The 23,303-nt window shown below is 37.1% G+C and overlaps 1 protein-coding gene across 1 annotated transcript in view; it reads left to right on the top strand.

The window, feature by feature from the left end:
* ERC1 (ELKS/RAB6-interacting/CAST family member 1) overlaps positions 1-23,303 on the top strand; it is a 549,219-nt gene that overhangs the window by 425,244 nt on the left and 100,672 nt on the right. The window contains exon 18 of the mRNA XM_037064795.1: positions 13,926-14,024. Coding sequence (XP_036920690.1) covers positions 13,926-14,024 — 99 coding nt within the window. The remainder of the gene's footprint in view (positions 1-13,925; positions 14,025-23,303) is intronic.

The raw sequence follows: 23,303 nt of genomic DNA, 5'->3' as shown, positions 1-23,303 counted from the left end.
GTGAAGCCAAGCTGTAAATCGGAGCTGGCTGTTGCTAATGCGGGACACGGGCTCACAGAAGTGAGCTGTTGCTTGTTTGATAGGATTTAGGAAGTTGTGAAGCTTGAGCCAAGGCCAGCCATTCATATGGAAAAACAGCTTGGGTGGGCCCATAAATTGTTTGCGACTGAATCTCTGGGGATCTCCAGGGAGGGTCAAACAGTTTTAGCCAGGTTGATGGAGTCTCAGATATGGTATCTGCTTGGCAGTCCTATAGGGGAGGGTTTAGAAAACAGACCATGACCACTGATTGCCTTGATGCCAGACACCTGAGTTTCTCCCTTTATGCCACGAATGCCTTTCCAGCTGCCACCCCAGTACTGGAGCTCAGTGGGAGTGAGTCTGAATAAGTGAGTCTTTGTGTGTGGGTTCTTTAAGGGAAACTGCTTGGGCCTCTAGAAGTTTCTTCCACTGACTCAATCCCTGCTGGGTTTTGCAAACAGAAATGATCTTCCTGGCACTAGAACCCTGAGCTGGGGGGGGGGGGGGGGGGGGGGGCTNTAGTGGCGGAGCGCTGTTGTGGAACTGGGACTCCTCATTCCTGAGATGTATCTCACGAATTTTTGTCCACCACATGTGGGTGAGGGACCAGCCCATTTCACATCTGAGCCTCTCCTACTAGTTTGGATGGATGTGGTTTCTTTAATTCTGTAGTTGTCTCTCCTTCCATTCAAATCAATTTCTGACAGTTCTTAATGGTGGTAGTTCTATAGTTTAGTTGTAATTTTGATGTGGTTATACAAAGAAGCAAGCCTTATCTACCTTTGCCATCATGTTGACCAGAAGACCCAGAATTTATTTTTCTCCCAGGCAGTTCTTTTTTATGTGTTGCAAGACAGAGGGCTAAATCATTTTTATGCATGTGGGTATGCTTTTGTTCCCAACACCATTTATTGAAAAGAGTATTTTTTTTCCTATTCAATTGTCTCGGTACCAATGTAAAAGTTTGTTTCTAGATTTGCCATTCTGTTCCATTTATCTATTTTTCTATCCTTGTGCCAATATCATACTGTGTTGATTACCATAAGCTTTGGAGTGACTTAAAATCAGGAAGTATGTGTCCTCCAACTTTGTTTTTTTGTTTCATAGTTTTTTTGGTTAAATTTGTGTTATTTCATACAACTGCAGGTATGGCTACAATTATCTCAAAATTAAAAGTTAATAAAAAGGAAGAAATAACCCAGCAAATAAAGAAAATGGGGAAGATAAAGGGAACAAGTACATTGATATAATAATGGTTGTTAAAGATGATGGACGTTGATATATGGGGGTTCTTTCTGTTTTCTCCTTTTGTGTATGGAAATTCTCAATATGAGAATCTAATTATTTTAGTTATAAAAAGGAATACAGACTCTGAAGCTAGATGTTATTAGAGTTCCATCCCTGTGAACTTTACCATGTTATTTTGGTTTTCGGTACCCCAGTTTCTTCATCTGTAAAACTGAAGTGATAATTGTACCTACTTCATATTGTTGCTGTGAGGGTTAAATTAATCACATTACCTAAAGGTCTTAGAACAGTGTTTGGTGCATAGTAAGCATCGGGGGGGAAAATAGACTCTTTAAAATGTACATGTAGATTTGCCTGATAATGAATATGAAATGAAACAAAAAGTCTAGTCATTCAGTTAAAAACTTAGTGAACAAACTGACATATCTGAAAAGAGAATTAATAATTTGAAAGGTAACACTACAGAAATTATTCAAAATCATCACAGAGGGCTAAAATGAAATAGAAAATATGAAAGAGAGATTAAGAGACATGATAAGATACAATGAAAGGGTGCAACATTCATCTGATAGGAGTTTTAAGAAAGATCATAGAGAAAATCCAGAAGAGGCATATTAGAATGGATAAAAACATATTTCGTCCTGGCTGGTGTAGCTCAGTGGATTGAGCGCGGGCCTGCAAACCACACGATCGCGGTTTGATTCCTAGTCAGGGCACATGCCTGGATTGCAGGCCAGTTCCCGGTTCCCGGCAGGGGACGCACAAGAGGCAACCATACATTGATATCTCTCTCTCTCTCTCTCTCTCTCTCTCCCCCCCTTCCCTTCCCCTCTAAGATAAATAAATAAAATCTTTTAAAAAAACAAACATTTCTAGAATTGATGAAATCATGAATCCTCAAACTGAAAAAGCACAAGTCTTGAACAAGATCAATATTCACACATAGAGATGTTTTAGTGCAACTGCCAAACATCAAAGAGAAAGACATGTTACAAGCAAGCAAAGAGAACAGATTACCTACAAAGATACAAAAATTTGTCAGTAGATTCAATAGAATCAATAAAAGGCTTAAGATGATTGGTTAATAAATATCTTCAAAGTGTTGAGGAAAGTCTAAAATTCTATGCCCAAAGTATCAACAAAATAATATTTTCAGATGAGCACTAAGAGAGTTTATCACTTATACTCACTTACTAAAAATGGACTGCTTTAGTAATAAAGAGATTAGATGAGATGCCAGAAGAATGCTGGTAGGTGTAAAGAATCAATGTGTTGGCAAATCTAAAGAAGTATTGGGCATAAACATTAATTTAGTAACAATGATAAATTTGATCAGGGATTAAAACAGTGATAAAAACAGTAAATGTTATAAAATATATTTTTTAGAAAAAACAGTTAATGCTAAATGGGACCAGTTGGAATATTATATAAAGTTTTTGTATGGTAAAGGAAGGAGAATAGATGCCTGATAACTTTGTATTTGTTAACTTATCCATGCTAAATATTACATCTAATCAATAATGTAATAAAAATAGAAGAAAAAACTTCAAAATAAGGAAACTGTTGAATAAAAAATTTGTTGATCTATTTACTAGACGTCAGGAAACAGAGTAGTGGGGGAAAATACGTGTAATTACCAAAAATAATGTTAGAAATAAGTCTAAGTAGCCCTGGCTGGTGTAGCTCAGTGGATTGAGTGCGGGCCTGTGAACCACACAATTGCGGTTCAATTCCCAGTCAGGGCACATGCCTGGGTTGCGGGTCAGTTCCCAGCAGGGGTTGCACGAGAGACAACCATACATTGATGTTTCTCTCCCTCTCTCCTTCCCTTCCCCTCCCCTCTAAAGATAAATAAATTAAATTTAAAAAAAAAAAAGAAAGAAGTCTAAGTACAGAGATGGGCAAAAGTAGATCTGCAGTTGTGAGTACATGAAACAGAGTTTACTCTTTTTTATTTAAATTTTTTTAAATTTATTTTTAGAGGGAAAGGGAGGGAGAAAGGTGGTAGGAAAGCATCAGTGTTTGATTGCCTCTCTTGTGCCCCCTACAGAGCACCTGGCCCACAACCCAGGCATGTGCCCTGGTTAGGAATCAAACCTGTGACTCCCTGGTTCACAGGCCAGTGCTCAATCCACTGAACCACACCAGCCAAGGCCAGAGTTTATTCTTGTATTATTATAATCATAACCTGCATGTCTTTTTCCATACAAAAAATACCTTAAATGTAAATAGGTTAAATTTTATTGAAGACAAATGGAAAAATGCAATATTTAGGTATAGGCTATTCTAAGTTCAGTCAATATTCTGTAAAATGTAAATTCAATGAGGGCCAGGACTTTATTTATCACAGCACCTAGAACAATGTCAGACACTTAATACTGTTGCATGAGTGAATGAATATTCTATCTTTGAGAAACTTACTGAAAACAAAATGAAACAGAATGAAAGAAAGTAAAATTATTTTTACAAACACATGCTGGGCAGATACTAACAAAAAAGAAAGCCATTGGAGTTCATGACTATTACAAAATCAGCTTTAAAGCAGAAAAGCAATGTTAGGTATAAAAATACAAATTATATAATTACAAGAGAAATAATTTACCTGAAAGATATAACACACTTGAAGCTCTATGGACCCAAGAACATAGCCTAAAAAAAAGAAAGTCAGCCCTGGCTGAGTGGCTCCGTTGCTTGGAATATTGTCATGTAAGCCTGGTCAGGGTGTGTACTGGAGGCAGCAGATTGATGTTTCTCTCTTTCTCTCTCTCTCTCCTTCCTCACCTTCCTCTGTCTCTGAAGTCAATAAATAGGTCCTCAGGCAAGGATTTAAAACACAAATAGATTGACAAGTTCACAATTATATTGAGAAATTTAACATATCAAATAGCTGAAAAATAGAAGAGGATATAAAAGACACAATTAACCATCTTTAGCTATGGATGCATATAGAAAGAACTCTGTACCAACAATTAGAAAATATGCATCCTATTCCTATAGGGTGGTGAACATACAATACAGTATACAATGATGTATTATAGAATTGAATACTTAAAAAAAGAAAATATGCATTCTTCAGAAGCACATATGAAACATTTATAAAAAATGATCTTATACTAAATCTTACAAGTCCAACAAACGACTATGAATTTATACAAATCCAACCAAGTTATGTGAATATAATATAGTAAAATTAGAAGTCAATAATAATAATTTACAAAATTCTGTACATTTGGAAATTTTTAAGCTCATTTTTAAATAATTATAAGTCAAAGTATAAATCCTAAAGGAAATTGCAGAACACTTAGAACAACACTGAAAACACTATATATCAAAATTTGTATACTTTTTGATATATAGTAATATAGAGGCTGCTGCTAAAGCAGTTCTTAGGGGAAATTTTTTTACCCTTACATCATATTAGAAGATTGACAATTAATGAGCTAAGCATCACTCAAGAAATTAGTAAAAAGGCCGTCAGAGTAAAAACCCCACCCCAAAAGAAAGAAAAAAGGATATAAAAATAGAAAACAGAGAAACCATAGAGAAGGTTAACAAAATCAAAAGTTGGCTCTTGGAGACGTACAAATGGATATGAAAGCTGGGAGTACACATTGCCCAGGAAAAAGAGACCAAAAATAGATAAATAGTATTTTGGGGAGGAAAAAGAAACACATCTATAGCTACAAAGGAGACTTTTAAAATCATAGGAAAATAGTATTAACTTTATACCGGTTATGTAATACCACATCTGAATAGGGAAACAAAATAATAAATAAATAAATAAATGGAACTACATCAAACTAAAGTTTTTGCACAGAATGGGAGAACATATTCACTAATACATCTGATAAGGGAATAATAACCAGAATTTATAAAGAACTTTTAAAACTCAACACCAAAAAACAAACAACTCAATTAAAAAAATGGGCAAAGGACCTGAATAGACACTTCACCAAAAAGGATATACAGATGGCCAATAGACATATGAAAATGTGCAAAACATCACTAATCATCAGAGAAATGCAAAATAATGCACAATGAGATACCATCTCACACCTGTCAGAATGGCTATCATCAATAAATCAACAAACAACATGTGCTGGTGAGGATGTAGAGAAAGGGGTACCCTTTTGCAGTGTTGGTGGGAATGCAGATTGGTGCAGCCACTGTGGAAAGCAGTATGGAGATAACTCAAAAAAATTAAAAACGGACCTGCCTTTCAACCCAGTGATTCCACTTCTGGGAATATATCCAAAGGAACCCAAAATGCTAATATGAAAGGACATAAACACCCCTGTGTTCACTGCAGCGTTATTTACAATTGCCAAGATATGGAAGCAGCCTAAGTGTCCATCAATAGATGAGTAGATACAACAACTATGGGACATTTACACAATGGAATACTACTCAGCTGTACAAAAGAAGACAGTTTTACCCTTTGCAACTGTATGAATGGACCTGGAGAACATTATGCTAAGTGAAACAAGCCAGTCAGAGGAAGACAAATTCCATATGATCTCACTCATATGTGGAATCTAATGAGCAAACTGAACTAAGAAGCAAAACACAGACAAACTCATAGATGGAGAACAGGATGACAGCTAAGGGGTTGGGAAGGTTATGGGGTGGAGGGATTGAGCAAAAAGAAAAAAGGGCTCATGGACATGGACAACAGTGTGGTGATTGCAGGAGGGGGGAGGGAGGTATGAGGACTAAATGGTAATGGCAAAAAATACAATAAAAAATTAATTAAAAAGAAATAGATCATTCTTTCAGCATGCCTTAAAGTTCTGTATCAGACAACGATTTTGTGTTAAAGAGGTTTATGTTTTTGAAAATGTTTTATAATAGGAATTATTTAAAATGTTTTTAAACATTTACGTATTTATTTACTTGTACCCTTTTATATATTAGCTTTTACATTATATTTGAAGGAAATGAAGCTGTATTTCTTAACAAATATTTCACAGTTGAAAGACTAAAATAAAATCATAGGAAAATAGGATTATCTTTATACCAGTTGTATAATTTATCACACCTGAATCATCCCCTTGAAACCAAAGTTTAAAATTCTTTTCTACCAGTAGATGCAAAGCTTACTTGTTTTTAGAGATAAGTTCCACCAACCATAAAACAGCAAATAATTTCTACCTTATAATAATTGTTATACAAAATACAGTAAAAGGAAAGTTCTCTGACTCATTTCATGAGTTTAGCATAACTTTGATGATAAAACTGGAGACAGTACCAAAAAATCTGAGGCCCATATTATGTACAAATGTAGATATAGGGAAGGGCCTTCTAACCTCAACCCTAACATTAACCTTCACCCTAACCCTACACCTAAGCACAACCCTAGCCCTAACCAAAACCTTATACCTAACTTTAAATCTAACTGTAAGCCTATACCTACCTTAGCCTTAACCCTGTCCTTAATCCTAACCCTATACCTAAAAACAAACAAACAAAACATACCCAAACAGGTAGAGAGTTATACCTGGAATGAATGGTAAGAAGACCTGAAGAAAGGAAAGGGAGCTCACAGTTGTCCCTGCGTGGCGATGTGGTTGACATATGCTGTCCTCTTTGTGTATCTTCAGTATGAAAAAGTAGTGCTGATAAAAAGAAACAAGCTAAAGGAAGCAGTAGAATAGTTCGGAAGAACACCTTCTTATTCATATGGAGCCTCACGAACTACCTCTGTCGTATTCCTATTTGTCACAAGTATAATAATTATAACAGTGATTTAATCTGATGTTGCTTCAGGTCCCTATTGAAAGATTAAGAAACCTTTTATAGGCTCGTAAACAGAGCTTGCCACTATAATTCTTAGATGTTTTACCAATAATGAAAACATAATGTACACTTATATCATTATTTCCATAAGCTTCAGAAATACTTCAGTACAAATATTATATTTGAATATATTTGACCTTTCCATATCAAATATAAATAAATTTTTCTAACAGTGGTATATATTTTAATGCCATCATTGTACATTGTTTTTTATTTAAATCAATTAAAAGTTTACTAGACATATGTTCTTTAGATTTGTACCCCTCCTTTTTTCTGTGAAACCAGGTGTGTGTGTAAGGGACCTGGACTGTATAACAACTCCAGCTGTACGGCCAAACAAATTTAGGCTTTTCATTTTAGGGAAAAGCTGTTATTTGGAGGAAGAGTGATATATAACATAATTAAACTTAGTTTTGCCAATTGATATTTGTCAGTTTCTCATATGTACAAGATTATTCTTCGTAGCATTGTTTCTTAACCACAAAATATTAGAAATAAATGTGCATCAGCAAAGAGAATGAGGCAGCCATTTATTTACTGATGTGAAAGCCTGTTCAAGATGTAGTTAGGTGGAAAAATAGTACAGAATACTGAATAGAGTATGCTCCCATTTACTGAAGGGAAAAGTATGTGTGTGCACACTCTTATGTAACCACAGAATGTCAGGAAATCTTTGGGAATGCACACAAGAAAGTGGTAACTGTGGTAAGCCCCTTGTAAATGAACTTAGGGTTAGGAAGTAAACTTACTTTTACTGTTATAAGCTCTTATGCTATATAAATGTTCAAAAATATTCAAAATAATAATAAAGTTTTTAAAAATAATATGGTGATTATGGGGAAAATTGGTCAGCTTTGGGTTGCTGCAGCTGAGATTCTTCACAGTTTCATCACAGAAAGTGCTTGCAAGATAATAAGTTTCACAATTTCATCAGTAAACTGAAAGTACTAATCAGGACCAAAATTGAACTACCAAGCTGATTTATTTAAAAATTAAAGCAACATCAGTAGACAACACACTTTTCTATTATAGGTCTTACACTCTAGCCAAGATAATAAAGTGGGATATAAAGGTAATCTGTGACTGCTGTTGAGCCACATTCAGCAGTTATTTCTTCTAATCCTATTGCTATCCCCTCCCCAATGCACTGCTTCTCGTGAGCTTCCCCAAGGCTTCCGTTGTCTACCTGATAGGAAAGGTAGAAAGGAAATCTTCAGTCAGTATGTATAAAATGACAAAAACACGTGAAACAACTCAAGAATAATTAATGACTGATTTTTATGTTTTTATGAAATAAAGTTTCAAATAAAGGTAATGTTGAGATTTTGTTAAATTTATAACTAACACTGAATCTGACTCACCAAACTAGAATTGATAGGGATTATGTTTTTATCATTTTGTATATCAAATACAAATGTAACAAATTAAAGTTTGATTGAAATGCACTATAATAGAGTTATTTTCAAGGTTTAGCAAATATATATGGGTATAATTTTAATACTTGCTTAAATAGTACTATAATTGGGAATAATTCAAATTAATAAGGTTAAGATATATTTATCATGTTTTCTAAAATACTTCAGAATATTTCTAAGTCTAATTTTGTATTTTTTTCATTACCATTTAGTCCCCTTACATCCCCTTCCCCCTTGCAGTCACCACACTGTTGTCCATGTCCATGAGCCCTTTTTTCTTTTTGCTCAATCCCTCCACCCCATAACCTTCCCAACCCCTTAGCTGTCATCCTGTTCTCCATCTATGAGTTTGTCTGTGTTTTGCTTCTTAGTTCAGTTTGTTCATTAGATTCCACATATGAGTGAGATCATATGGAATTTGTCTTCCTCTGACTGGCTTGTTTCACTTAGCATAATGTTCTCCAGGTCCATTCATACAGTTGCAAAGGGTAAAACTGTCTTCTTTTGTACAGCTAAGTAGTATTCCATTGTGTAAATGTCCCATAGTTGTTGTATCTACTCATCTATTGATGGACACTTAGGCTGCTTCCATATCTTGGCAATTGTAAATAACGCTGCAGTGAACACAGGGGTGTTTATGTCCTTTCATATTTGTGTTGTGGGTTTCTTCAGATATATTCCCAGAAGTGGGATTGCTGGGTCAAAAGGCAGGTCCGTATTGCTTTCCACAGTGGCACCAAACTGCATTCCCACCATATAATTATTTCTAAAACTCACTTAGGTAAGTTAATAGCACTATCACAAACCTAAAAAGCAAAGATTGATGACCAAGTAGATAGTTCTGATCAAAATTCAAACCTTATAATACTAACATGCACTGTTGTTTAGCTTAATTAAGAATTTTTCTATGAAATATAGTTTCTCGAACACTTTGGGCATCAGCATCTTAGTCTTAGAAGAAAAGAAAACAGAATAAACAGTGAACTCCTTTTTCTCTTTGAGGATATGTACACCTATGTACATAGATATGCATTTACAACTAAAGTATATTTCAGCAAGTTCCTTTTGTTTCACTCCCTCAGAGTCTTATTTTTTATGTCATCGGAACAAGGGGATTTCAGCTCTCTGCACATGCACATGGCGTGGTTCAAAGAGGGAAAATATTTGGATATAAAGTACCTTTCCTGTCAGTGAAACATGAAGGACTTAATTCTTTTGCTTGTTTTGTTGACTTTAAGAAAAGCGTACTACAAGAGCTCCTTAAATGCACAGTCATTTATACAATTTGTATAATACCTAATGCCCTGTGAGTCATCTGATATTTAGTGTTCACCCTGATGACTGCAGAGAACAGACTTCACACACAGTTTCTGAATACCAGGCCTAAGAACGCCAAGCTTTGAAAATTTTCATGTCTTTTTAAAATGCAGTAGTTCTTATGATTATTTCTTCATTCTCTTACATGGATCAAATGAGTGGTCTTTGATTTTTCTGTCTACTGTGATCAGTTCCTTTGGGAGGCTTTTATACTCATTCCTAAGAAATACTTGAAATGCATTCTGCCTTCAACCGGAATTTGTGTGTGCTTCGTTAGTTCTTTAGTCTTTTTTAACTTGCACTACTTATCAAGTATTAAAGATTAAGTGCATCATGTTCTGAGAAAATAACTAGCCAAGTATCCTTTCACTACACATTCTTATCAGAGTTGACAAGGAAAATTCCCTAACCAAATGCATGACTTGCAGATGTTTTGCTCGCTTTCTGGCTCTCTCCTTCCTCCTTTTCCAAGAGCTACTTTGCAGAAGACTTCTATGTGTCACATGATACAACATGACATAAAAAAAATTATCCTGCCTATCTTCAAGGTCACTGTAAGTTATCTCAGAAGAAAAATTTGTTATCACAGATAATTTTTGATTTATATTTTATTTGCTTTCATTTTATAGTAGAGGGAGGAACTGACGTAGAAATGTGCATATATTATTAGTTAAAAATATAAAGAACTAAATGCCCAACAATATGGGATTCATTAAACATCCATTCAATTGAATACTATGCAGCCAGTTAAAATTAGATTTTAGAATAATATTCAGTGACCTCAAAAATGTTTATAAGGATCGTGATAGCTAAAATTTATTGGACATTGTCTTTACCAGGTAGCTTTCTAAATGCTTGTGTTAAATCAGTGGGTTAATCCTCACAACAGTCTTTTGTCAGGGAAGTATTGTTTTGTTTGTTTTAAAAGTGAAAAGGCTGAAGCTCAGAGCATTTAAGTGGGGTGTCCAAACTTAGCTGATAAGGGGCAGAACTAGAATTCAGACTCAGGCAGTTTTGCTCCAAAGCCTTTGCCCAGGCATCATTCATTACATTAAAAAAATACCAAAGAAAAATCTCTGTAAAGTTTTCTGTGGAACTACACAAAATGTTTTTAATTTATCTAGTACAGCAAATGTATAGAAGGTATGCAATCAAATTTAAAGCAGAATTAGTGGAGGGGAAGGACAGCATGTCCTACCGGATATCAAAATATACTGTAAGATCACTTTAATGTACTTTAAAATCACCATATTATAGCAGAAATAGAATAAATTAGAAGAACATGGCATTGTTTATGTTCCTAGGAAGAGGCTGAATGGCTGCTCCTAAATATCAACAATGATTATCACCAATTAGAGGAATTTACATGTGATTTATTTTTATTTTTCAGGTAATCTTCAGTGAAACCTTTAAATCATATGATACTAACAATTTTATTTTTAATGCTTTTAAAACTTTAGCTTGTAACTGTTGTATTGATGCAGTATATATTGCTGTTTGACTTTATGTATGGTGTATCCTACATTTTTTTCTGAATTGCTTGCTCGGCAAAGTGAATTTTCTAAAATGTTTTATGAGCATATATACATAATACTTACATATATAATATAAATGTTATATATAATGTTAATTTATAGTATATAAAATATATGAGAGGGGACCCCCCCAAAAAACCAGAATTATCTTCTGGAGGACGGGCCCCCTGTAGTACAGGCTTCCCTGCTAGGTGAGTGTCCTAGTATCCCATCCTCATCTAGGGAGGTACAGGACCGGTATCTGTACTTAGACTGGTACAGATACATTCTGTATCAGTGTACCAGCTGGTGCTGTTATGAGATGCTGCATTCAACTTCAGTGAATTTTTTTGGAAAACTCAATGCATTTGCCTATCTTATGATGGGTGATTTACGAATGGACCTGCCCACACCACCTCTGACTTTTCAGCAGTTTTTTTTTTTTTACCAAAAACAGCATGAACCTCTGTGCCCCACCTTTCCTAATCACCCAATCTCACTTCAAGTGACTTTTTTTTTGTTTCCCCAATGAAAAAAGTCCTCAAAGGGAAATGTTTTGCCAACATGGAAGAGGTGAAACAAAAAAAAATGGCAGAAGCACTAAAAGGCATCAAAACTGACAAGTTCAAAAACCATTTTGAGTAGTGGGGAAAAGTCTCGATGCATGTATTGCATCAAATGGAGAGTTGCTTTGAAGGTGACTGAAGTTTAAATGTATTAACACACAATTTTTATAAGTAAATTCCAGGGTTTTAGGGGATCCTACATATGTGTTCCCACCCCACCCCCTGGCCATGTATTCAGTGTTTAAGTTAACCAATCACATAGAATCACCAATTCAGTCCTCTTTCAGTTGAGAAAAGAAAGTAATAGCAATAATTCTCTTCTAGTCTAGGGTTGAAGAAGAGGATTTCAAAGTCTTTGACTTAGTTTCAAAAACCTGAATTCTTAATTTGTGGTTTGAAGAAAAGATATTGAATGTTACATGTGTATCTTCTGTCTTGATTGTAACCGAATGCAAGTCCAGCTATCTGCCACTTCAAAAGCCAATACTCAAGAGGCAGGGGTTTTTTGTTTTGTTTTGTTTTTTAAATTTATCTTTAGAGGGGAAGGAGAGAGGGAGCGAAATATCAATATATGGTTGCCTGTTGTGTGTCCCCTGCTGGGGACTGGCCTGCAACCCAGGCATGTCCCCTGACTGGGAATTGAAGCACGATCCTCTGGTTCGCAGGCCTGTGCTCAATCCACTGAGCTACACCAGCCAGGGCTATCAAAGGTAGGTTTTGAGCAGCATGGTTTATTCAGGTGCTGGCAGCCTGGAAGATGGGGGACTCTTATCTCAAAGCCCGTCTCCACCTCTCAATGGAGGCAGAGGTTTTCATAAGGAGGGAAAGGGGAACAGAACAGAGTGATCAAAGGCAGGAGTTGAAAAGTTTTGTATGTGCAGACTCATGCAGTGCATACTGATAAGGCAAGTGATGGTCCCAGTGTGTGTCATCCTGGGTGAGTTATTGTGGCTTCACATCATCCTGTCCATAAGTTTGAAGGTCAGCGAATCTCCCAGAGCTGGGATACCTGAAGGTCAGAGTTTGTATATTTTGAAGTTAATTCCTAGGATTCCTATACAAGCATGCTGTCCATCTGTAAGCTGCATATTAGAGTCAGCATTTACAGAAACAATGTCAAAAAATGGGTGGGTTACCGTTTCCTGCTGCTACAATTCCTCACTGTTACATGACCGCATTACTGAACTTTATTATATGTTGTGTTAGTTTTTCACTTGATCATCTAAGATTTTCTAGGTATGTAATCAGTTCATTTACAGATAACTTTTTTCCTAATATGTATGGTCTGTATATTATATAACTCCCCCCTTAAATGGAATAGTTGTTAAAAAGGATGAGTAGTTCTTACAGAACATGGAATGATAGGTTTTTATATCTTGAAGTGAAAAAATAATTACAGAGTCCTATCCTATATATAGTGTAATTTGGTCTTTATTTTTAAAAAATAAAAATAAGCAGTGCTTAATTTGAGATTATTCCTCCTCCCCACTTAAATTCCTGTACCAATTTAGGTGCCTGTCTTAGTTTGCTCAGGCTGCCATAACAAAATGCCGTAGAGTAGGTGGCTTACACTACAGAAACTTATTTTCTCACAATTCTGGAGGCCAGGAAGTCCAAGATCAAGGTGCCAGCTGATTTATTTTCTGATGAGAGAGCTGTCTCTGGGCTTAGAGAAGACACCTTCTTACTATGTCCTCACACGGCAGAGAAGAAAATGGAGAAGGATATCTCTTTTCTTACAAGGCCACCATCCTCCTGTCTTAGGGACTCCTCCCAGTGACCTCATTTAACCTTAAATATCTCTAAAAGACTACTTCCATCTATAGTCACATTGGGGACAGAGCTCTAAAATGAATTTTGAAAGGGACACAATTCAGTTCATAGCTGTGCCTAAAGTTTTTTTTGTCCAATATCCTTGGAAATCCTGTTTATTTTATTTCAGACAGGATTAGTTTTATCCTTCCTTATGACATTCTTAAGGCATTTGTTACTTTGCAGTGTCATAGAATTTTAATGTAAATTTAACCTTATGAATTATTTGTTCTTAGACGCAAAATCGAATGAAGCTTATGGCCGATAACTATGAGGATGACCACTTCAGATCCTCCCATTCTGATCAAAGCAATCATAAACCCTCTCCAGACCAGGTAAGTATGCTCTTAAATGTGTTATAAATTCCAATATGCTTTTATTTTGATGTATTTTGTGCTGTCATGCTACAGATTCTTGGGTATAAGTTAGAAAAATAAAAATAATCAGTTTCTGAAAATTCCTTCACATTTTTTAAAACAAATTCAATTTCTGTATAGGAAGGTGGTAGATTATGCTGAATGTTTTAAGAGGAGTTATTCAAAAGATTTGAGGATGATAAAGAATTATTAAATTAGGTCGAGAAAAAATCTTAATCTTTGCAGAGACACATACTAACTTATAACTGTCCTGATTTTCTCAGTAAAGAAATAATGCCTTATTAGGAAAATAAGTCTTTTGAGCTCAGTGCAGCGCAGCTCTGTGTATAAGTAACTATTCTGTAACTGCAGATTTCAGAGTCTCTGCTCATCACCTATTAAACATGGAAATTGAAACACAGTTTCTTTACTCCATTTCCTTGGTGAATTCCTCCAGTATATGTCATTCTCAAGGAAAAATTGTTTTCTTCAACTTCTCATCAATGCAGAAGAAGCATCATTGAGTCTGAAGGGAACCATATATAACTGTAGTTTTTTGAAAGAAGGGAACTCTCCCAAGATGTTGAAAGTGATGGATGGGAGAGAGTCATGAACAGATTACCTCATATCCCATTGCTAGATTTCAACATCTTCATCATACTCAATCTTAAAATGTATAGCTGAGGGGGAAAATAATAATTAATTACATCCATGTGATCAAAAAGTCAAGAGAAACTCCCTCACTAAACATCTCCACTAAATGATAGCCATGTTAGGAGAAAAAGAAGAAATATTACAGATAAAAGCAGCAATGATATCCAAACTGCAATTCTTCTTGTAAAATTCAGAAGGTATAGTCATAGTATGATGACCTCTACTAAACCTTAGGCAAGCCAATCTGTAGTGTGTGCAAAATAGAGAGCTGTCTGCCTGAGGTCAGCAGTCTCTCTCCCAGGAAGTCATTTTGTTTTCTCCACTTGCCTCTGGATACCCAGGATTAAATGTATGCCAGTGTATACAATATGGGTATTAGATCTTTTCCTTGACACAGGTTTTGATCATAAACACAAGTTGTATACCTGGTATTAGTGGGAGGCAAACAAAAATGGAGAAAGCAAATAGTAAAGAAAAGTCTCCAACTTGATAATTTTGCCCAGATAAGCCCTGGGATAGAGACAGCATCTTGGAAAGGCAGGAAGCATAGCAGTGTAACAATAAACTAATTACTAATTTTGGTAGTTTAGGGAATTAGAATCTATTGTAAAAACAGTCAAGAAATTAGAGACCATTTTCTCCTACTTATGCTTATATCTTTGTTTTAAATACTAACCAACTCTTTTTCATTCCCATGCTGCTCTGGGGCACTGTTCCCTCTGTCGTCTCCCACCCCATAGGATGAGGAGGAGGGTATATGGGCATAGCCAATCAGATGATCTTAGTGCAGCCATTTTGTTCAGAACGGTGAGAAATGGCTTTCCTTAACTATAGAAATATTTTTTGCTTCTTTACTCTCATTTTCTTTTTTTTACACAATCATTCTCACATCATGTTTTTCTGCAATTCATAAAAATCTTTTGGTGTGCTGTCTGGTTTCTCATTTTCACATGATTCCTTTGTGTCTTCCTGTGCTTCTGACATAGTGGGGTTTGGGTTTTGTGGCTTTTTTTCTTGTTGTGTGATAATAATCAATTTTATAATTTTTAAGTACATTTTGGGAGAACTTCCAGGGCATGTAAGTAAATTTCTCCTATTGCGATTTTATTAACAAAGTGTTTTATCCAGTGTGATTTTACAGTGTCCTGGTAAGGTTTATAGAGACCTACATCAAACTAGAAATAGAAAATAGACCAAGTATTCTGCCAGTAGATTTGGGATGTACTTTTATGATAATTAAATATAAATATGTAGTCTTTTTTTAAAAAGCAGCCTGCACTGCGAAATAAAACCTTTTGTTTCTATTTATAAAAGAATACTCTGAATTCTCAAAGTCAATAATTCTTCCAGAATGCCTACCAAGGATATCCCCTGGGGCTTTGACATGACTCTCAAACTGTCTTCAAAAATAAGAAGTAAAGGAACACTTTTTAAAAAGTCAGCCTACAGAATTCTTTCCCTGTCTGTTACAGATTGCTGCTATGTTAAACAGTTGCCAGGACACTGTCTAGATTCTCCTTTCCATGCCAGTTGCCTGGAAAGTATAGTCCAGCTGTGGCAATATCTCCCTTTGATCTGATGCCCTGGAGGTTTGACTAAGGAAATCCTTTACTTAGGGAAAAATAATAATTATGATTAATAAGTTCACACGTATTAGTGCCTCTTGCACTCCCTAGATTAACTGCCCATGCTTATTAGTGATCTCACTCTTTTCAAGTCAGTTCTCCTTGAAAAGTCTGTGTCTTGGTGTTATGCTTCTTAAAATTATGGGACATGTGTAGCCCTCTCACTAGCAAACACAGCCAAGAAGGATGATGAGGTAAGTTGTGGAAAGGGGCATGTACTGTGAAGGTGGGAAGCTTTCCAAATGACTTTATCCTGAGGATGTGAAAGAACGTGAAATACTGGGTACCAGTGAAAAAGCTCAATGAGTTAGAATGTGGCATGCCAGACAAAGCTTCAGCTGAGAGAATCAGTGTGCTAATTCTCTTTACCCATTCTGCATCCTACCATGGTAGGTATTTGCCATCATGAAGCATGTGGGGCCAGGCAGTAGTTGAATATTGTTCACCAGGCTCACCTTTAAATGAATTTGCCTGGTCTATTTTAGCAGAACATACAAACTTCTTAGCATGCCTTAACAGGAAGCACCTCCCCCACATACATGAACATGCACAGGATTATATTTTAGTTGCACATGGTCCATTTAGTGAATACACCATGTGCTCTTGAAGGGAACAGTATTCTTTAGTTATTGCATGTAGTGTTGTATAAATATCGATAAGGTCCTGGTGCTTCATAGAGTGCAGGTCTTCCATGGCTTTACTAAAAAAATTTTGTGGTTCAGGTGCAGGGATCCAGTCTGTTAATTGCTGAGAGAGAAGTGTTAATTTTCAAGTTTAATTGAAATTTTTCTGCTTGTCTTTTGAATTCTGTCAATTTTTGCTTTCTGTATTTTGAAGCTCTGTTATTATTTGCATACCCATTTATGATCATTGTATACTCCTGATAAACTGACCTTTGTTATGAAATGTCCCTCTATTTCTGGGAATATTCTTTGTCTGGATATCTACTTTATTAGTCTTATATCACCAGGAGCAGTATAAAGTGACAGTACAGGTCACTTTAAGTGTTCTTAGGCAAAAGCCTGTATTTTGCCATGTATAATACCCACCCATGTTTTTGTGTGCATTATGCATGGGATTATTATGCCCAGTATTATACCCATGGTATATAATCATTATATCATGTATACTGGACATCCTTATTTTTCCTTCAAAAATTTTGGCAAAAAAGTGCACATTATACATGGCAAAATACAGTAATAGGCATTCAATGAGTATTTATTAAATATTTACTTTTTGGTATTATAGGAGTGGTAAATTGCCAGATAATATGATTGTTTCCTGTATATATAAAATTTGTGTTTCTTTTTAATACTCTCATTTTGAAACTATCATAGAGGATGAGATGCTATGCATAAAAAAGTACTTTAGGAAGTTAGTTACCTCCCAGATTAACTGTGCATTGGTCCTAGCCTTCTGATATTTAGTATTGAAGGAACAAGAAAAACAACTTTATAAAGACATTGTGAGTAGGCATTCTAGCTTATATATGAAGAAAAAATAGTAATCTCATTGTACATACAATGTAAGATGGTTTTAATGGAGAGGTAATGAAAGAGTTGGAGTGTGTCATGGACAAATTTATGTCCATGAAGGACAAATTTATAAATGTATGTCTTAATTAACTTTGACTCCATTTAAACTGCTCCCCTGATATTTGTTTAAACCAGAGCTCTTTCTCTACATAACAACACCCCATATCCCTGTTTTATTCAGAGGTAATTGACTTATAACATTGTATTAGCTTTAGGTGTATAGCATAATGTTTTGGTATATTGTATATATTGCCAAACGATTGCCACAATAAGTTGAATTAACATCCATCACCTCACATAATTACAATTTTTTGTTAATTTAGCCACCATGCTGTCATTACATCTCCAGGACTTAATTTGCCTCATAACTGGAAATTTTTACCCTTTGCCCCTTTCACTCATCTCACCAACCTCCTCTTCAGCAACCATCCATCTGCTCTCTGTGTCTATGAATTCAGTGTTTTAATTTCCACATATAAGTTAGATCATTCAGTATTTCTTTTTCTCTGTCTCACTTGCTTCACTAGGCTTAATACCTTCAAGGTCCCTCCATGCTGTCACAAATGGCAGTATTTACTTCATTTTTATGGTATTAATATTCCATTGTATAAAAGTACCACATTATCTTATCTATTAATTTGTCTGTAGACACTTAGGTTGTTTTTATGTCTTAGCTGTTGTAAATAATGCTATAGTGAATGTAGGGATGCAGCTGTCTTTTTGAGATAGTGATTTTTTTCCTTTTGATACATATCTAAAAGTGGAATTGCTGAATCATTTGGTAGTTCTATTTTTAACTTTTTAAGGAACCTGTTTTCTATAGTGGCTGCATCAGTTTACATTTCTACAAATAGTGCTCAAAGGTTCCCTTTTCCTCATCCTCAGCAACACTGTTCTTTCTTATAACAGCCATTACTAATACCCTTTTAGAGTATAAAATACTATAATTCTGTTATGTTCTCCTTTTTATTATTTTTTAAATATATTTTATTGATTATACCATTACAGTTGTTCTATTCCCCCCCTTCATTCCCCTCCACCCGCACACTCCCTCCCCCACCATTCTCCCCCCCCCTTAGTTTATAACCACGTGTCTCAAGTTCTTTGGATTCTATATTTCCCCTACTATTCTTGCCCTCCCCCTATCTATTTTCTACCTACCATCTATGCTATTTTCTGTGCCTTCTCCCCCTTCTCCCCCTCCCACCCTCCTGTTTCTAACCCTCCATGTGTTCTTCATTTCTATGGTTCCACTCCTGATCTAGCTGTCCTCTTGGTTTGCTTTCATTTTAGGTGTGGTTGTTAGTAACTGTGAGTTTGCTGCCCTTTCACTGTTCATATTTTTATCTTCTTTTTCTTAGATAAGTCTCTTTAACATTTCATATAATAAGGGCCTGGTGATGATGAACTCTTTGAACTTGACCTTATCTGAGAAGCACTTTATCTGTCCTTCCATTCTAAATGAAAGTTTTGCTGGATAAAGCAATCTTGGATGTAGGTCCTTGCCTTTCATGACTTGGAATACTTCTTTCCAGCCCCTTCTTGCCTGTAAGGTCTCTTTTGAGAAATCAGCTGACAGCCTGATGGGAACTCCTTTGTAGGTGACTGTCCCCTTATCTCTTGCTGCTTCTAGGATTCTCTCCTTCATTTTCATCTTGGCTAATTTAATTATGATGTGCCTTGGTGTGTTCCTTCTTGGGTCCAACTTCTTTGGGACTCTCTGAGCTTCCTGGATTTCCTGGAAGTCTATTTCCTTTGCCAGACTGGGGAAGTTCTCCTTTATTATTTGTTCAAATAAGTTTTCCACTCGTGGCTGTTTCTTTCCCCCTTCTGGTACCCCTATAATCTGGATGTTGGAACATTTAAAGATATCCTGGAGGTTCCTAAGCCTCTCCTCATTTATTTGAATTCTCATTTCTTCATTCCTTTCTGGTGGGATGTTTCGTTCTTCCTTCTGGTCCATTCCATTGATTTGAGTCCCAGTTTCCTTTCCATCGTTATTGGTTTCCTGGACATCTCCCTTCATTTCAATTAGTTTAGCCTTCATATGTTCCTCTAATTTGTGACTATAATCCACCAGTTCTGTGAGCATCCTGATAAATAGTGTCTTGTATTGTGCTTCTGAGAGGCTGGCAATCTCTTGGTTGCTTAGAGTTATTGGCTCTGGGAATTTGAGTTCTTCTTGCGCCATCTTTTGGGCTGTTCGTGCCTGTTCCAGAGCAGGATCGGAGCCCTAAAGTGTTCACTAGAGCAGGGCAACTAAGTTGCTGGGCTGTGACCTTGTATGTGGGGGCGGGGTTAAAAAGGCTCAATGGCTTCCCTCTGCGGCCTGCCGCTGTGTCCCCCACCAGCGCCGCAGCCACCACCGTCACCAGGCCCGCGCATTTCCTTCCACTGCACACGAGTGTGCCACCGCCGTCAGCCCTCCACTAATGGGTTCGCCCCCTGGGACCTGCGTGGTCTGTCTTACTGTGCGCGAATGTGTGACCGCGGTCAGTCTGCCCCACACCCCTACTGGTTCCGGGCTGCCTGTGGGCCTAGGTCGCCTAGGTTGGGGGATCTTTCCTGCCCGACCCCGCTCCGCCCGCGGTCAGTCTGCCCCACACCCCGACTGGTTCCGGGCTGCCTGTGGGCCTAGGTCGCCTAGGTCGGGGGATCTTTCCTGCCCGACCCCGCTCCGCTGCTGGCTCCGCCTCTCTTACCATCCCCGTTGAATGGTTCGGTTCGTAGTTGTCGGACTTCTGTATAATTCAGTTTTCTGGTCTTTGGGTGTGTCCTATTTCTCCAAACCTTTGTTGTATTCAAACTTGGTTGTGGGAGAAGGCACAGTGTTTCCACCTATGCCTCCATCTTGGTGGAAGTCCCTCCTTTTTATTATTATTCAGTTTATTTAATTACTTTTTATAAAAACCAAAAACAGCCCATCCATTTCTCCCACCTGCCACTCCTGCCTCTGACAACCGCCAGTCTGCTTTTCTCTTTATCTGTGAGCTTGGGATTTTTTGTCATTTTTTTTAGGGAGGGGGTTGTTTGTTTCAGGTTTTTTAATCCTCACCTGAGGACCAGCTTATTGATTTTAGAGGGTGGGGGAGGGAGGAAGAGAGGGAGAGAAGCATCCATGTGAGAGAGGAGTATCAATCGGTTGCCTCTCATGCCCTCCCCGACCAGGGGCCAAACCCACAATCTTGTTGGTGTACGGGACAACACTCTACCAGCCAAGCCACCAGGCCAGGGCTCAGGGATCATCTTGTATTTGTCTTTCTCTCTCTGATCTGTTTAACTTAGTGTTATGTCCTCAAGGTCCATTGATGTTGTCACAAAATGGTGAGATTTCATTTTTGGGGGGGCAAAGGACTTGAACAGACACTTCGCCAAGGAGAACATACAGAGGATCCAGAGACACATGAAAAGGTGCTCAATATCACTAGCTATCAGAGAGATGCAAATCAAAAGCACAATGAGATACCACTTAACACCAGTCAGAATAGCTACCATAAACAAAGAAACAAACAACAAGTGTTGGAGAGGTTGTGGGGAAAAGGGAACCCTAGTTCACTGTTGGTGGGATTGCAGACTGGTACAACCACTATGGAAAGCAGTATGGAATTTTCTAAGAAAACTAAAAATGGACGTGCCTTTTGACCCAGCAATTCCACTGCTAGGAGTATATCCTAAGAACCCTGAAACACCAATCCAAAAGAACCTATGCACCCCGATGTTCATAGCAGCACAACTTACGATAGCCAAGAGTTGGAAGCAACCTAGATGCCCATCGGTCAATGACTGGATCAAAAAACTATGGTACATTTACACAATGGAATTCTATGCTGCAGAAAGGAAGAAGGAGCTCCTACCCTTTGCAACATCATGGATGGAACTGGAGAGCATTATGCTGAGCAAAATAAGCCAGGCAGTGAAAGACAAATACCATGTGATCTCACCTTTAACAGGAAGCTAAACAACAAAACAAACAAGCAAGCAAAATGTAACCAAAGACACTGAAATACAGAACGTGCTGACAGGGTCCAGAGGGGAGAGGGGAGAGAATCACAGGGGAAAAGAGGAAGGACTCACATGAACAAGTATAAAGGACACATGGACAATAACTAAGGTGGGGGGCGGAGATGGGAGGGAGGTGGGGAGCACTGGGGGGGCAGGGCTGGGAATACAAGAAAGAAAACTGTACTTGAACAAGAGTTAAATAAAAAAAAGAGATTTCATTTTTTATGCCTGAATAATATTTCATTATATATATGGACATTATATATATATGGATATATATAATAGAACATATATATTATATATAGGTATATATATATTCTGATATATATATCAGAATTTTTTTAAATTTATTTATCTTTAGAGAGGAAGGGAAGGAGAAAAGGAGAGAAATATCAATGTATGGTTGCCTCTCGTGAGTCCCCTGCCAGGAACTAGCCCGCAACCCAGGCATGTGCCCTGCCTGGGAATCGAACCAAGATCTTGTGGTTCGAAGGCCCGCGCTGAATCCACCGAGCTACACCAGCCAGGGCCAGGATTTCTTTAAGATTTTAGTTTCTTTATTTTTAGAGAGAGAGGAAAGAGGAGAGAGAGAGAGGGAAAAACATCAATGGATGGTTGCCTCTCATGCATCCCCACCGAGGACCCAGCCCACAACCCAGGCATGTGCCCTGACTAGCAATCAAACTGGTGACCCTTGGTTCACAGGCCGGTACTCAGTCCACTGAGCCACACCAGCTGGGGCTATATCAGAATTTCTTTTGCCATTTGTCCATCAGATAGACACTTGGGTTGTTTCCATGGCTATTTAAAATAATGCTGCGATGAACATGGGGATACATACATCTTTTTGATTTAATGTTTTCATCTTCTACAGGTAAAGACAAGTGGAATTCCTGGATCAAAAGGTAGTTCTGCATTGTTGAGGAACTTCCATACTGATTTCTATAGTGACTGCACCAGTTTACATTTCCACCAGCAGTGGCATTTTCTCCACATCCAACACTTTTTTCTTGTCTTTTTAATAATAGCCGGTCTGTCTTACAAGCGTGAGGTGAAATCTCATTGTGCTTTTGACTTACATTTCCCTGATGATTAGTGATTAGAGAATCTTTTCGTGTACCTGTTGTCTTTAGAAAAATATCTGTTCAGATCATCAGTCTATTTTTAAATCAGGTAGTTTGGGATTTTTGCCTGTTGAATTGTATGAGTTTTTTATATATTTGGGGTATAAACCCTTATCTTCTAAATGATTTGAAAATATTTTCTGCCATTTGGTAGGTTACATTTTCATTCTGTTGGTAGTTTCTTTTGCTGTGCAAAGCCTTTTAGTTTAATGTAGACTTACAGTTTACTTTTGCTTTTGTTGCCTTTGTTTTTAATGTCAAGTTCAAAAATTATTGCCAAGAACTATGTCAAGGAGCTTACCACCTCTGTTGTTTTCT

This window comes from Sturnira hondurensis, unplaced genomic scaffold (genome assembly GCF_014824575.4).
Source record: "Sturnira hondurensis isolate 20B ecotype Veracruz unplaced genomic scaffold, ASM1482457v3 Scaffold0015509, whole genome shotgun sequence".
Classification (NCBI taxonomy): Eukaryota; Metazoa; Chordata; class Mammalia; order Chiroptera; family Phyllostomidae; genus Sturnira; species Sturnira hondurensis.
The sequence above is the reverse complement of the archived record's forward strand: the minus strand, read 5'-3'. Positions and strand labels throughout refer to the sequence as shown.